At 39.4% G+C, this 15063-nt stretch overlaps 1 protein-coding gene across 2 annotated transcripts in view; it reads left to right on the top strand.

The window, feature by feature from the left end:
• The window catches only part of DAPK1 (death associated protein kinase 1), a 96572-nt gene that overhangs the window by 76360 nt on the left and 5149 nt on the right, over nt 1-15063 (top strand). For both annotated transcript variants that reach the window (XM_061343945.1, XM_061343944.1), the window contains 5 exons: nt 4103-4180; nt 6989-7211; nt 9704-9892; nt 11659-11856; nt 14086-14224. In XM_061343945.1, the coding sequence (XP_061199929.1) occupies nt 4103-4180; nt 6989-7211; nt 9704-9892; nt 11659-11856; nt 14086-14224 (827 nt within the window). The remainder of the gene's footprint in view (nt 1-4102; nt 4181-6988; nt 7212-9703; nt 9893-11658; nt 11857-14085; nt 14225-15063) is intronic.

Genomic DNA, 15063 nt, shown 5'->3' with positions numbered 1-15063 from the left:
TCAGCACCACTGCTGCCAATTAGCAACACTGAAGGTATTTTTCATTCTTACTAGTATGAGAAATATCCTCCTAGCTGACACATCCACAGCAGGGATGAATTGTCCTTCATCATACACACTTCATATGCACATGATACATTTTAGGCATCATGCACACCACTATCTGTGTTTTGAACAAACTAAGCATATTTTATTTTCAAATGAATTAGATATGTTTGCATAGCTACTTGCCCTAACCAATGCATTCTGCTCAGAAAGAACTATTGTTCTGTATATTGAAATCATGTTGTGATTAGATTTTAGTAAAGTCCATGTTTTTCAGAGTTCTCTAATAAATTAGTCCTGAGATGGCTGAAAGGGGGGTGGGGGGGGGGAAGGAGAAAAAAATCTGGTTTATTTGCAAACAAAAAGGTGACGGGAAAATTCTTGAGCTGTGTCGCTTTATGTCACGGTGACAGCTGGTATAGTTACCTGTATGCACCCTGTCCTTCCAAGATAAAAGTACTTTTTACCTTTAGATAGTTTGAAGGGGATAACAAAATAAATCGTGCTGTTACTAAATGTGGCAGAACCAGATTGAATATACGTAACTGTCCATTATTCTAGCATTGTCGTAGTGAAGAGAAAGGAAAAGGAGGAGAGGGGGAGAGGAAGTGAGTGTTGTGATTTTAATAGCATTTCAGTTTTGTGTTAGTTTTCCAGGTAGATGTTAAACTGTTCTGAAAAGTCTTAGTAACAGCTTTTCCTGAGTCAGCACGGTAGAATTAATGACCTTTTTCTTCTCTCAGCATGCTGTTTCTGAGAAGTTAACATTTCCGGGACTGTTAAGTAACTGGGCTGCAGTAACCCCATTTAAGGACTAGTTTATTTGAATTAGATTGCATGAATGCGGTTAAGTAACCTTAAAAAAAATCTTAAGTTCCTGAAGTATACAATCATTTCCAATGTTTGAATGTCACCAGAAAATTTGTGTTGTGCTGACACACTAGCTGGCACCATGTTCTTGGCTTCTCCTCACAGAAGTTTCTAAAATTGTCCCAAGTTTAAAATTGTCAGATTACTTAAAACCTTTGGATGATGCTTGCACATGGCCAGTTAAACACAGGACCAGCTCTTGCAGGCATAACTGTCTGATTTGCAACAAGAGACAGTCAGCAATTGCAGTGAAATGCTACCCCCAGGTATGAAATATGGTTTTATTGACCCTGTAGCCAAGCCCTTTTCAGTGCTTACACGTTACTATTGCAGTGTATATATATACCCTGTACTTGTCAAGGAAACTTTAATAGGAAAACAACCTACTGAAATACATTTCCTATTTTACTTGGGTATGTATTTTCTGATTCTTGTTGTGTTCTGCAGTTCTTCCTGCTGTGGACACCCAGAGAATGTTTTGGACAAAATGGGAACTTTCTTCTGTTAATTTCTTTGCCATGGAAGCAAATTATTTTTCTACATGTTATCTTACTAAATTGAGCTTCCAGATCTGAGTCTACTTACAACAGGCATATGAACTGAACTGCTAGCCTCTGTCAATGTAAACATCTCAAAGTGCTTTTTTGGGGTGAATTTGACCTAGAGTTCTTTCTGTTGTACTTGTTGCCAGTGCTCTGTGGTATCCTCCACTTACTCCAGTGGCCTTTCTGCATGTCTTGTTTACTCTGTGGTCGAATGACCATGACTTCAAAATTTGTGCTTGTCAGGCATCACCCTTGCTAAGGCATTTCTCTGTAAGCAGAGGTGAGCTACGAGCCAAGAGTAAACAACACAGCAACTAAGGACAGTGACCTCGACAACAAGGGCTGGGTCCCACAGTATCCAAGCAAGACAAGCAGAGCAGGTGCAGTGATGGCAACCAGCTTCAGACAGGAATCGGGGCTGCCAGCCAAGTCTATAACAATAAGGCAGGTCTGAAGTTAAGTCATGGTCAGGAATTGGGCTAAGTGGTCCGCCAAGGCTCTAGTGATACCAGGCAAGTCCATAGAGAAGAAACAAGTTCTAGGTCAAACGCAGAAGTTAGGAGGTGGGTCAGTGGGATACATGGCCACACAGACATATAGTTGGGGTGTTGCTCAGGTGAGGACCAAGGGCAAAAGCTTCAGCGTAAGAGCAACGCCTGAGCAAAAAGTAGTGCAGAGCTCTCCTGGTAGGGCTGCTTTTGAGGTGTTCTTCCTTCACAGCACCAAGATTAGGCAGCTGTATCAAGCAGCTGGTCATGAGCTCAAGAACTTATTAAGAAGTGGGGAGGGATCTCTGGGTCATAACAGTGCCACCCCACTTTTACTGGTAAGCTTGCTCTGTGCACACATCTGCTTAGACTGTTAGCAGTTTGAACCATTCTTGGTGCCATTTTTCCAATGAGCAACTGCCACCCACACCCCTTTTCAAATATTCACCATCTTATTTCCTTTGGTTTTGTGCCCATATAGTTGTGACTGAGTTAAACAAATGATGTACAGCTGAGTAGCCAAAGTCAGGCTTGGAACCAAAGCAAATCCCCGTGGAGCACTGAGACACAGCAAACGAGGGTGTGAATTTATCTTAGTCTTGCCAATATAGTTGTGATGTACCATCAAGAGGTGTGGGATCTACTTTGATTCAAAGAAACAATGCCCATGCAGGAATCTGTCACTGCATACATGCCTGGTGCTGGAGTTTGACAGCCATTTCCAACAGTATACTGCAGGAGGAAGAGTGTGGGGCCAGGCTCTAACAGTCCTGCTTTGGATTTAAGAGGAGGCCAAAGGTTTGGGGATCCAGATAAAATTCACACTTCTGTTTGGGGGAGGCTGCATCCTGTTACCACAGGGATCCTCAGGAAGGGGATGAAGATTTTCCCTTTACTTTAAAGTTTTGGATTCCACTGTATGTGCACAAGACTGGAAACTTTGAAAGCACTAAAAGTATTGAAGCAGCTCTGATGGCAGGCTAGCTGCCCAGCCACTAGACTGTTCTTCCTCTTGTACAGCAGACACTTGCAATTAACTAGGATTTGGAGAGGAGAGTCAGCACGAATAAAGATTTTAAAAATACATTCAGATGTTTCTTCACTAAAGGTGCAATTGCATGTCAGCTGTGGAAGGAATTGAAGGGTAAGGCATTGGTTCAAATTTAGTCAGTTCATGCCATCAACTACAATTTTGTCTGTTTCCTGCTAATGTTCTGTTCTTATTCTGCCTGAATTATCTCTGGAGTACATAATAACTTTTATGGAAACCTGAAAATTGCTTCTGTATGTGGACACTCAATTGTCGAAGATGTTTATTTCCTATGGTACAGTAATTGTAATAATACTGTAATACAATAACCTCAGGAACTGCTTAAGACAATGCAGGTTTCACATGAAAAACCAGTAAAATCAAAGGTAGAAATGCAAATAAAGAGACCTTAGTTTTCCAGTATTACTTCTTAATAACTGTGAAAGAGTGAAAGAAGCAAAGTGCTTGTAAGTTAGTTACCCATTACCAAGATTTAAACAATACAATAGCATTAATGTAGTTGTAGTATTGAGCAATTTTCCTTTCAGCCAATTTAATATTGAGCTGCTGACCTCTGAAACATGGGTAATTAAATGGCAAGACCTGAAGAATGCTGAAGGTAGCTTAGCTTTTTTAGAATTTTCTGATGCAATTTAAACAACATCCCTTACAATGTTCCTGCTTTCTGGAATCCTCCAGTGAGTGTTACACCACTGTCATTCATTTAAACTTCTGTGTCTGTTCAGTGTGTAGAAATTGCTATCATCCTCTAATTGATGGGAAGAGAAACTCAGATGGGGAGTACTGGCATCACTCGCAGGTTCGAAATTCAAAATATCTTATTGCAGTGGTATGCAGATGCCAATTTGTGAAAGAAATGCCATCGTTCTTCATTGTACCATATCTTTTCTGGACAACTAAAAAAAAAGATGGGGATACTGGTAGGGTGTGATCAACATTGGTTGTTGTGTGGGTTTTGGGTTTTTTTTTCCTTCTGCCTATTGCAGTTGCATCTGACAGCAATTCTGTTGCTGCCTGGAGTAGCTGAGCTAAGTTGCATGTGAGGTTTTTTTATTGTCAGAAAAAAGGAAGGAACTGCTGCTAATATATTTGTGTTTTGACAGGATGGGAAAACAGCAGAAGATCTTGCCAGAGCAGAGCAGCATGAACATGTAGCCAGTCTGCTTGCAAGACTTAAAAAGGTTGGCAATGCATGAATTTTAACTGGGTTTTTCCTGTTTTTAAGATATGAAGAAAAAGTTTGACCATGGAAAATCATGCAATAAGATTCTCATCAAAGCCATTCTAAAGAAGCAGCTGCAGAAATCCTTACTGGAATGGTGTCTCTTTCTTTTAGGGAGGAGGATTTTTTTTTTTTGTTTGGGTTTTGTGATTTTGTTTTTAATTTTAATTCAAAATTATGCCCTCAGTTAAAGTCAGTATGTGCATACTAACAAAAATGGCTAAACTAATCTGCACCACTAATCTGTCGTATCCTGTCTCTGTCATTGCCTGCAAAATAGCTAAGGTGTTAGAAAAAATTGGAAAATAAATTATTGAGAATTAGCACATCCCACAAGAGGACTTATTTCCCCTACCCATCACCATTTTAGTTAGATCAGGGTTATGAAGTATGAGGGGGTTGTGCCTCTTCTGGAAACTAATACCATATGGAAGAGTTGCGTAAGTTTTCAATGTCTTCTTTTAATTCTGGAATTTTAGAATGACAACTAGAACAGAAAGCTGATCTTCCCAGGAAGCGGGGCTTGTAAGGCAGTAGGTCTGACACATCTGATAGTGCATTGATCATTTTGGACATGCAGCATCATTCAAATTGTGAAGGTTCAGGGACCACTTTTGACATCACAGGCAAAAGCCAGACCAATTAAAAGAATCCTGTTTTAAATATGATGATGGGCCTGTGGAAAACTGAAATAAATGAACATTGCAGAGTAGCAATAGAAGATTGTGCATGCCAGGCATTGCCAAGGTGGAAGTAGAATCTTAGCCTTTAGTCCTGCCAGTAAAACTGTATTTTCTACAACTGTAAAGTATATCAGTGAAGATGTCAGAAAGTGCCAAAGTTCAGGCTTCCTTTGCAGTGATAGCTTTTGTAAATGTTTGCGGTAACAGGATCTGGTTTTTGCACAGTTGTATCCCCACACCGAACCCTTGCTGGTGTCTGCAGGCAGATAAATAAAATTGTGGTTTAGTTAAGATCTAGATATGGAACTAATACAAGTTGGCCTGGAACAAAAGGGAGAAGGTCAGATAAATCATCTTCTGAAAGAGATGTTAATAGTTGTTAACTTTCTTCTTGATAGCAGTACACTTGATTATTGAAGCCCTGCATATATATATGTATGTATATATATATGTATATATGGGAAACATGTCTTACATACTTCATCAGCATAGTAATTGCAACAGAGTCAATATAGTCAATTGAAATGAATGAATTACATCAAAGCACTAACAATACTCTAGTATTATTCAAAATGGTCAATATCATCTAGTACAGAGCATGCCTCACACTTGTTATATTTTCAGTGCCTGTGGAGGGGTTAGTTTCTAATAGCACATTAGTGTTACCTAGTGGTTTTTAGAGAGGATTCAGTATTAGCCATGAGAGGTTCAGTATTTGCATTGTGACTAATTTACTTAATAAATGTCTGTTGGTGAGGAAGAAACTAAATTAAATGCACTACTATTTCTGTCAAATTTCTCAGCTTAATTGCTGCATGCTTGTAATTTTGGGGAGCTGTAGGTGCTCATTTAATGACTCATCCTACGTGTTAAACTCCGTACAACGCAGAACAACAGAGCCTCTGTCTCAGTTCCAAAAAGGGGAATGAAGGAAGGGAAGATGAAGCTACTTCCTTTGCCTTTTCACCTTTCTGCTATCTCCAGATTTTCTTAAAGCCCGCCTTTCTGTGGCAAGAGACATGTAATAGTTTGCTGTCCTGCACTGCACCCCCTTGATAAATTGAGTTCCCAAGCTCATTTTGTGTGGGAAAGATTATCCATTTCTGATTACCTCTTGCTGGGCAAAAAGAAAAGACAGATTCTGTTTCCTGTCCTTGGCAGGAACAGGAGTGTCCTTCAGATACTAAAAGAAAAGATAGAGATGAGTAATGGGGGAGCTGAAAGCTCTTACGTAGATGTGATTGGGTTTGAAGAAGGCCTGTGTAGGAGGATGAGATTGCAGCTATGGAAGAGACAATGAGTGCAAACAGAGGGCAAACTGTGAAAGGTTAATTGAGTAGGGAGGCTTGGGAGTAGGGAGGGAGATGAGTATACAGGATGTACACTTGTACTAGAGGGCTAGAAAAATGGAAAATTAATAGTCTGCGAGAGGTATTTTCATGTAAAGAGGAGTTAAGTGTGTGGAGAAAGGAGAGGTAAGAGTGGTCTGGGAAAAGGGATACTTACCTTGCAAAGAAATGGAGTGAAAGTAAACAGAGAACTAGATGGGGGAGAGGAAGAGGGAAAAGGAGAATTCTCCCAAATATGAGAAGTGCAGAAAAAGTCGATGTAAAGAAGAGAGGAAATGCACATCAAGTTTTCAGACTGCTCAGGTAGTAGATGTCACTGCAAAATTCTGCAGTGCTGTGTGTATATGTATATTATATAAGATTATGGATATCAGTTATGCTGCTGAGAGTGACAGGTAAGGAGTATGGGTACTGAAAGAGGCTAGGTTTTCGTCCTTTGCCCTCTCTGTCAGAGGTCAGAATGATTCTGTTCACAGATGTTAAGCCTGAAGTCATGTGTGATTTTCACGAAGACTCAAGGTGGCGCTTTGAAAGCAAGCTGTCAGATGTACCTTGTCTACCTGTTCCTGCCCTTCTGCCAGCAACTGATCACTTGCATGATGAAGCAGATAAAGGAACTGATCCAGATGAACACCAGCCTGGCAAGAAAATGTTATCTAAACCCTGTGGTTTGAATTTATTGAGAGGCACAAGTTCCCTGCCACATTCTGATTTCTTCTTTATGTTGAATTTTAGGATGCTCACCGGGGAATTTTTATCCAGCAACTGCGGCACACACAGAATCCACAGCCCCGGATCAAACTGAAGTTGTTTGGACACTCAGGTGCTGGAAAAACAACCCTCGTGGAGTCTCTCAAATGCGGCCTGATACGAAGCTTTTTCCGAAGACGAAGGCCTAGGCTCTCATCCACAAACTCAACCAGATTCCCCCCATCTCCTTTGTCATCCAAACCCTCAGGTATGGCTTTGAAGCTGTAATGTTTGAATAAGAACACATTTCCTCTTGGTCTGTGTAGCTCCCAAGGAAGAGCTGATGGCTGCACTGCAAAAGACAGGACACACAAATTGTTTAAGAAACCAAAGCAAAAACCAGGGAGGGCTTTGACTTCTCTGTACACAGGCTTGTACCTACAGTAAGAGCAGAGAGGAGCAGGCAGTGTGGAGAATGCAGAAGCAGTTAAGGTTTTGCTTACTTACATGAACTTGGAGAGTGGAAGACAGGACTTGTGAACACTGGCATTTATTTTTCACAAAAAGCCCTAGGCTGTGACTGCGGTGTCCTGACCACACGTCACCATCATGATTTTGGGGAGTAGGTTTTGTCAGTCTTTTTTTTTTTCGAGTAGCTCCAATAAACTCTGTTCAGAGTTGAAACAGTTGCTGCATCTTTTTGTGATCTTCAGTAATAACAGAGCATTCAGACTGCCTCTGATGCCTCTGCGTGCTGTTCTGTAAGGTACAGGGGTGCATTAGCCCAGTTAGAGATGTCTAAAATTGTCTCCAAACAAGGTAGAAATAGAAGTTTTCTAAACTGAAATAAATGTGTGCAAATAATTGGGAAAACTTTGCCCATGTAGCACCACTTGGCCTGTGTGAAGTGGGAAGAGCTGCAGAATGTGGAGGAGCTAGCTAGGTTTATACTTCAGCATGTGCCTGACATTGGAGGAATCTACAGCTGTGGTAGAAGTACACAGGAGAGAGCAGCAAACTATTTGTCCAGCTGCCTTTTCTAGTACTGAGAGACTGCACAATACACAAGCTAAGCAAGCACTTGGAGAAACTCAAATTTGAATCGATATTTAGAAATAGTCTTAACTGAGTAAGTATTAGACGGGTCAAGGGTTGCCTTTTTCTTTAAAAACCTTTGGATAATACTTGCAGGTTTAGGTTTCATTCATCATTTTTAAGTAACGTTAGGACAGTACTGGTAGTAGATTTTGTCTCTGCTTTCTGTCTAGTCACCTGAGGAAGCTAAAAGGTACTCAAAGAGTGGCTTAAGACAAGATGGCTGGCACAGAGATTGTTATTGCATTTGCTGTTTACTTAACATAAGAGGCTGACATCTGTGATGACAGAAAAAAGAAACTGATTAAAGGAATCAATAAGAAGATCTTGATTTATTTATCTTTAATTTACTGTGCCATACGAGGGGAGATAAGTCACTCAGGGAGTATCTACCTGGAGGCAGTTCAGGAAGGTTTTGACTGAAGACAGCTATTTTCAATGTTGGTTGGTATCAGAAGCAGGTAGGTGCTATGTACTCACACCATCATAAATCAGACAACACTGCTAGTCACATTGGCAAATCATTATAGAAATAATGGTGAATTCAAAGTGTGCACTTGAAAACAGATGACCTAAATATAAACCAAAAAGTTGTGTAGTGCTATGCACACTTGAAACTTGTGCAATTCTATGCACACAAAGCTACTGTGGCATTATTTTACTGTTTGGTTTTTGCTTATTTGAGCATCTGTTCCTTTGGATGAAATTCCTTATATAACATATAAATAATGTTATGGGTTGAGTGACATAATCAGATAAATATTTAAACCAGCACAGTTTGGTCTATACTTGATCATGTTTCGTGGTGGTCTTGGCAGTCCTGGGGTAATGGTTTGACTTGATGACTTTTAAAGGTATTTTCTGACCTAGTTGATTCTGTGGTTCCATGTGCTTAGGTTTGTTTATATTCTTCAAAAATTAATGTGTGGCCTCACCACGTATTTATTTACAAGAGCCTAAAGATACAAATAATACAGTAGAAGATCAAACATTAAAATACAGTTTTACAGCTGACAGGTGCTTTCTCTGTTAAAACCCAATATTAAACGCAGTGTCTATCAAAGGAGAGGAAACTTTACTTTCTCCACTAGATGGTGCCAGTCAATTACAAAGCCCTTTCATTTCTCTTAACGGAATCTGAATTAGGCATGAACTGAACAAATTGCTTACTAGTAAAATAGTTTTAGTTAAGGGCCTGTTTTTCTCCCCCATCTCCCCAAAAAGGTTTTGTTACAGAGTGACATTTTTATCCTTACTTACAGGAATCAACAATATGAATAGGTAGTGATATTCCAAGAAAAATAGACCATACTGTGAAATTGCAGCACATAGCTAAAAGGAATTTATCTTTGCAACACAGAAAAATTTTAAATATTGAAACCTTTCACTCACAAATCTTCGGGTTTGGGGGTTTTTTTTCTGTGTTTCCTCCCCAGCAGTATACATGCTAAAGGGCAGTAAGTGCTATATGGGATCATTCTAATGTTGTCCTTTTTAGTCAAAGAAGGACGTAGTTTTGTATTCTCACAGCTTGGTAGTCATCTGCTTTCTTTGAAGAGCAGTTCGTTTGTTTAATCAGCTTTTATGCTTTGCATACTTATTTTGAATTGATCTGGTTGTGATTTTCACATGTTTCGTAATCTCATTTTCCTTTCCCTGACCCAGTTTCAGTAAGTATTACAAATCTTTATCCTGGTTGTGAGAACGTGAGCGTGAGAAGCCGTAGTATGATGTTTGAGCCGGGCCTGACCAAAGGAGTATTAGAAGCTTTTGTTTCACCTGCTCATCACTCTCACTTATCTGCTGATGACCAGTCCACCAAGGCCATTGATATTCAGAATGCCTATCTGCATGGTAAGCAAAGCCGTGGGTGTGCCTTAATGATGTGGGACAGTTAATGCCATGTTGCTTGCTTTTTAAAATAAAACTGAGAAGAAGAAAAAAATCTGACTTGATATTGTAGTGACTGTGGTTGAAAACCCAACAGTGGTGGGATGTGGTTTGTTTAAGCTGAAGGTAAATCTCCATAAAGCTCTGTACTTGTAATATACATACTAATCACTTGTGTCAGGTACCTCTAGTGTCACATAGAAATGTTTTTAAAGTGAGTAAGTTGGGCAGGAGGAAGGAAGGAAGGACTTAGAATAATAAGATCGGGTTAGCAAACAAGCTACTAATGTAAAGGCTCCTTCACCAAAACTGTATGTCCTTTGGGCCATATCCTTATTGGATTTAATCTGGTCCTGTATACCCAAGTGTCTTCGATATGTAAATAGTTCCCAGCTGTATGAAGGACCTACCATTCTTACCCCATGACAGGGCTAGACCATGTTTGGTGAGCCCTGGAGCTCGCCAAACATGGTGAATGGAGCTTCTGATTCCATTGTTCTTTTAAAAGGAAAAGTTGCACGTGTTAGCAGTAAGAGGGCTCAGTTAGAGAGGCTGCCATAACTACATATATGGCTTTGACTGTGAAGACCATACAAAGAGCACATACACACCACGAGCCATACTAATTATTACATAGGGGATAAGATCTCTCCCAGTAGGATCTCTTCTTCATAGTGAAAATGTTCTGCATGCCTTAACAGCTGCAATTTTGATTCTGATTTAGGATTAATCAAGATTTTTGTCTTGGAGGGAGAAAACTATTTATGAATGCAGTATATACACACTAACACATGCAGTGACAAAATGTTCATCCTAGATGCTGAAGAGTTTGCCATGCACCTAAGCTTGTTCTTTGTCCAGGCTTATTTCCTCTGTCGTTGAAACCAAGTTCTGTAGTGAAACAGTTGTGCAACAGACTGTCAGAAAGGGTTTCTTTTATTTCTCTGTGCTGTCTTGATATAAAATGAATACACATGGGTGAACTCTGAATAGCTGTACTCTTAACAGCAGGTTTGAGGTTTCTGGCTTCTAGAAGTTTAAGGTTCATCTTAATCAGCATTTTATTTAAATAGAGGTAGTACAAGTGCAGCAGACTTACCCCTAATCCGATGGTGCATCTGGGAAGTACTATATGCTGCAACACACTAACATTTTTCTCACCTGAAGCTCAAGGAGATGGGAGCAACAAGCATGGTTCTGTTGGGATTCTTAACGTGATTCTTAAATCCTGAGTTAATGATGTGATGTGAATATTACTGCAGTTCTGGAAAGCAGAAGACTTCTTTTTGTCCCTCAGCTCATTTTAATAGCAGCAGTGACATGTTAAGAAGAAAAATCAATTTAAATGCTCAGATTTTGGGGGTGAGCAGGAAAAGAAGGGAAGCTGTAACTCTTGTTTTGCAAGTGAATTACAAGGCAAAGGCAAATTTTATGTGTGAGGGTGCATGCAGTTAACCCACAGATGTTTCCATGTGGCATCCAGCTGACTGTCTGAGAGAAGTGAATGTGAGAGAGGAACAGATTGTGAGCACACAACTTCTCAGCCTCTGAAACTGACTGAAACCTCTTCCCTTTGTTCATGATTGCATTTGCGGTTGTCTTTCTCATATGCGTAGGGTTTATCTTTCTGAAAGTTTAAATCAGATTAACTCTTTTGTTTGTTTTTTCATGGCTGAAAGATTCTTTGTGCTTACTGATAAAGTGTGATCTTTTCATCTGTTTGTTTTCAGGAGTTGGTGATTTCAGCGTCTGGGAGTTTTCTGGGAATCCTGTGTACTTCTGCTGTTACGATTATTTTGCTGCAAATGATGCCACAGCAATTCACATAGTGCTTTTTAGTCTGGAGGAGCCTTATGAAATCCAGTTAAACCAAGTGACCTTTTGGCTCAGTTTACTGAAATCATTAGTCCCAGTTGAGGAGCCAATAGGTATGCTCTTCTGCCTGTTAATTAAATAATAGGGAACTGTAGAATAAAGCTTCTTGTCTTTCTCTGCAACTTTGTACATCCTGTGTGTTGAGCACTGTTATGTCATCCCCATGCATTCAAACAAACTTCACACAAGATTTCGTAGAGAAAGGGAATTATCTGTGGAACAAGCCTGAAGAGTTGTACACACCACTTAGTCCACCTAAAAGTGATCATGAAGTGTGGTACAGCCTCCTGCGGCACTTGGATTTACATCTGTAAATGACACATGAAGTTTTATTTTAAATAAGCTGTGTAGAAAAGTGTTTCAGAGGGTTGGAACAATCTAAAACCAGTTTTAGATGTATTGCTTAAATTCCACTTAAATCTAGCCCAAATTAACAGCTTTTCCAGCATAAGTCAGTCTTGTCAGTGAGAACAGAACAGAAAATAGTGACGTGGCATTATCTCTCAATACATGCAAGTTTAACATGTTTAACTAGAGTTGTATTGGGACTTCAAATATGTTAGCCTTTTGGTATATCAGGGTGTACAGAAATTGCTGTTTCTTGTAAATTTGACTTCGTATATCCTGAGACTTTGCACAGGTTTTGAGTAAGTTTACTTGTTTTATATATAAGCTTTCTAACAAAGAAAGTTACTCGGCAGGCAAACAGATTTATGTTTTTAATCCTCAGAAGGTCTGTAAGTCTGGGTATGTATACACCATATAAATTGTTTGTGCTTTTAGCTGAGCAGATTGCAGCAGTTTCAGGGATGAACCAAGGTCTGACGTGGCTTGGTTCTATGAACCAAAACATTATTCCAGCCAGCGGATCTAATTCAGCACTCACAAGCATGTGTAATGCTGCTAGGGACTCAAGTACTTACATAGTGCAAAGAGTATTTCTCTCTTTTTGTGTTCTGCTCAATTCTCTATGCATTGTCTCAGACAAATAATGATAATGATGAGCCCAGGCAGACCTTCAGTTTTCAGTTCAGGCATGTGCATTTTGCATTGTAGATCAAGTTACAATAGTTACAGAGATTAACAATATGAGCATTTGGATCTACACATCATGAAATTACTTCTGGAAGTAAAAGCTCAGAAATATGCAAAAAAGTATCAAAGCTGAAAAAAAACAGTGAGTTTGCAATTGTGGAAAGCTATTAACAGCTCTTCAGTCTAGTGAGGAAACATAGTTCTTGGTTTGTGTTAGAATTTAATTGTCTCTTCTTGCTGAGCTGATTATCAGCATTATTTAAATACTTTGCTTAAATGAGTGTTTATAATGGTGGGCTCAGTTTGGGTACCCATGCGTTTTTGTACTATTACACGTTCTTTGTAAGTAATCTGTAGTAACTGATGTTAGCAGAAAACTTATACTTTTAGAATTACGTCATTCAGCTGCCAAAAAAAATATATACTAGTACAAAATACTTAACCATGGAAGTGCTATGCAAAGATTTGAGAAAATGTGACTATTCATGAATGAATCAAGATTCTGTAGCCCTTGGTTGATGAAAACCGATTAGTGATGTAAGCATATTCTCCCATTGAATGTTTTTTCAAATTAAAACAGCAGAATTGGATGTACTGTCATTTTTAAAAAATAGTTTAACAATGTCTCCTTTTTTCTGCAAGATTAGTTTGAGAAGAGATTGGAAAGTCTTGTGTTCCATCCTGTCACCTCATTCATGTCATTTGTTTCTTTCTTTCTTATTCTTTTTCATGGTTTCTGACAGGCTTTCCTACTTAACTCTCACCTAAGTGAGAGGTCATTGTTTGTGTAAGTACTGCAAAATAGCATTCATACTAATGTATGAATGTTGTAGACCTTTTGTGTTCTACTTACAGTCCTCTACTATGCACCTGTAGTATTAAGCATCATCCAAAGATTGAGAGAAACCCTTTGAAGAAGCTGTTATTTTTACTTCTTTTCCTCACACTGTCATAGTGTTAATAGATGTCGTTAGTGTTATTAATGTTTTGTTAAAACAATAAAGTTATGTAGTATCAATGTATCTGATGACATTCAAGGAATCTACGTAGATAATCTTATAGGGAAATAAAAGCCACAAAGCATCAGTGGTGTACCCACACTGTGGTTATGCTTAGACCTGATAAATCCACTGCAAAAATGATTGGTATGAAGAATGTGAAATGTATTGCTACTTTCCTGGCTTAGTAAGGCAGCCATCTCCATAGGCATGTCTCATAGTGAGGGAGTGCTCTCGTTTCTCTTCCAGCATTCGGTGGAAAGCTGAAAAGTCCGCTGCGTGTTGTTCTGGTTGCCACACATGCTGACATAGTGAATCTTCCTCGGCCTGCTGGGGGAGAGTTTTGGTATGACAAAGATATGTCATTGTTGAAAGAAATCAGGAACAGGTAAGTGGGGAGTGTGTTATACACAGCACTTAAACATGCCAGGTGGAAAGAAAGAAAAAATACTAAAATGGACAGGAATATGTAAAAGATTTTTATGTGGCTTAAGCTTTATGATTTGATGTTTTGAGTATGTTCAGGAAGCTTATATTGTGAAAATATTTAGTCACTTACCATTAATACAGTGAGCAAGCTGCCTGAAGTGACCTAAAATGAGATAAGTGATGCAAAAATTAGTTGAGGCTTAGGAAGTCTCGTCCTGTAAACTCTGGGATTCATCCAAAGATCCGTATCAGACATCTGCCTACACTTGGTACTCAGGTTTTGCACCAGTCTCAGAAAAGTGAGCAGTTCTCAGCTACAGACTCTGGGTGCAAAAGAGGAAGCTTTACAGGGAAGCCACCTTTTGCTCTGAATTGATTTAGGATGGGCAGGAAAAAAACTTAAACCTGGAGGTACTCCCTGCACAGTTTGTGAAGAGCTGGGGATTGTGGAGTCACACAGGTGACAAGGTTATCCAGGAGTTACCTAGAAGTTAGGGAAACTTCTAGCCTTCTTGAGCAAATGTTTGGAGAGCATGCTGGTTGGAGATGGAAAGGGAAATTTGTCATCAACATACTGTTGTATAAACTGACAGTAATTTATGTTCACAGTGAGCATGTAAGTGAGTAACACATGATATGAGCAACCAATCCATACCTGCAGGCGTAGATACTTGTCTGGACTGTGCAAGAAACAGATGTGGGAATTCCAGTGCAATAGTGGCAGGGCAGTGTCTTAATCAGTTGAAATAAACCAGCAGAAAATACCTGCATAATCGTTGATGTTGGAATACTTTAAAA

The sequence above is a fragment of the Neopsephotus bourkii genome, unplaced genomic scaffold, assembly GCF_033783945.1.
Source record: "Neopsephotus bourkii isolate Nb327-2 ecotype Australia unplaced genomic scaffold, CSIRO-AGI_Nbou_v1 NB_1831, whole genome shotgun sequence".
Lineage (NCBI taxonomy): Eukaryota > Metazoa > Chordata > Aves > Psittaciformes > Psittacidae > Neopsephotus > Neopsephotus bourkii.
The sequence above is the reverse complement of the archived record's forward strand: the minus strand, read 5'-3'. Positions and strand labels throughout refer to the sequence as shown.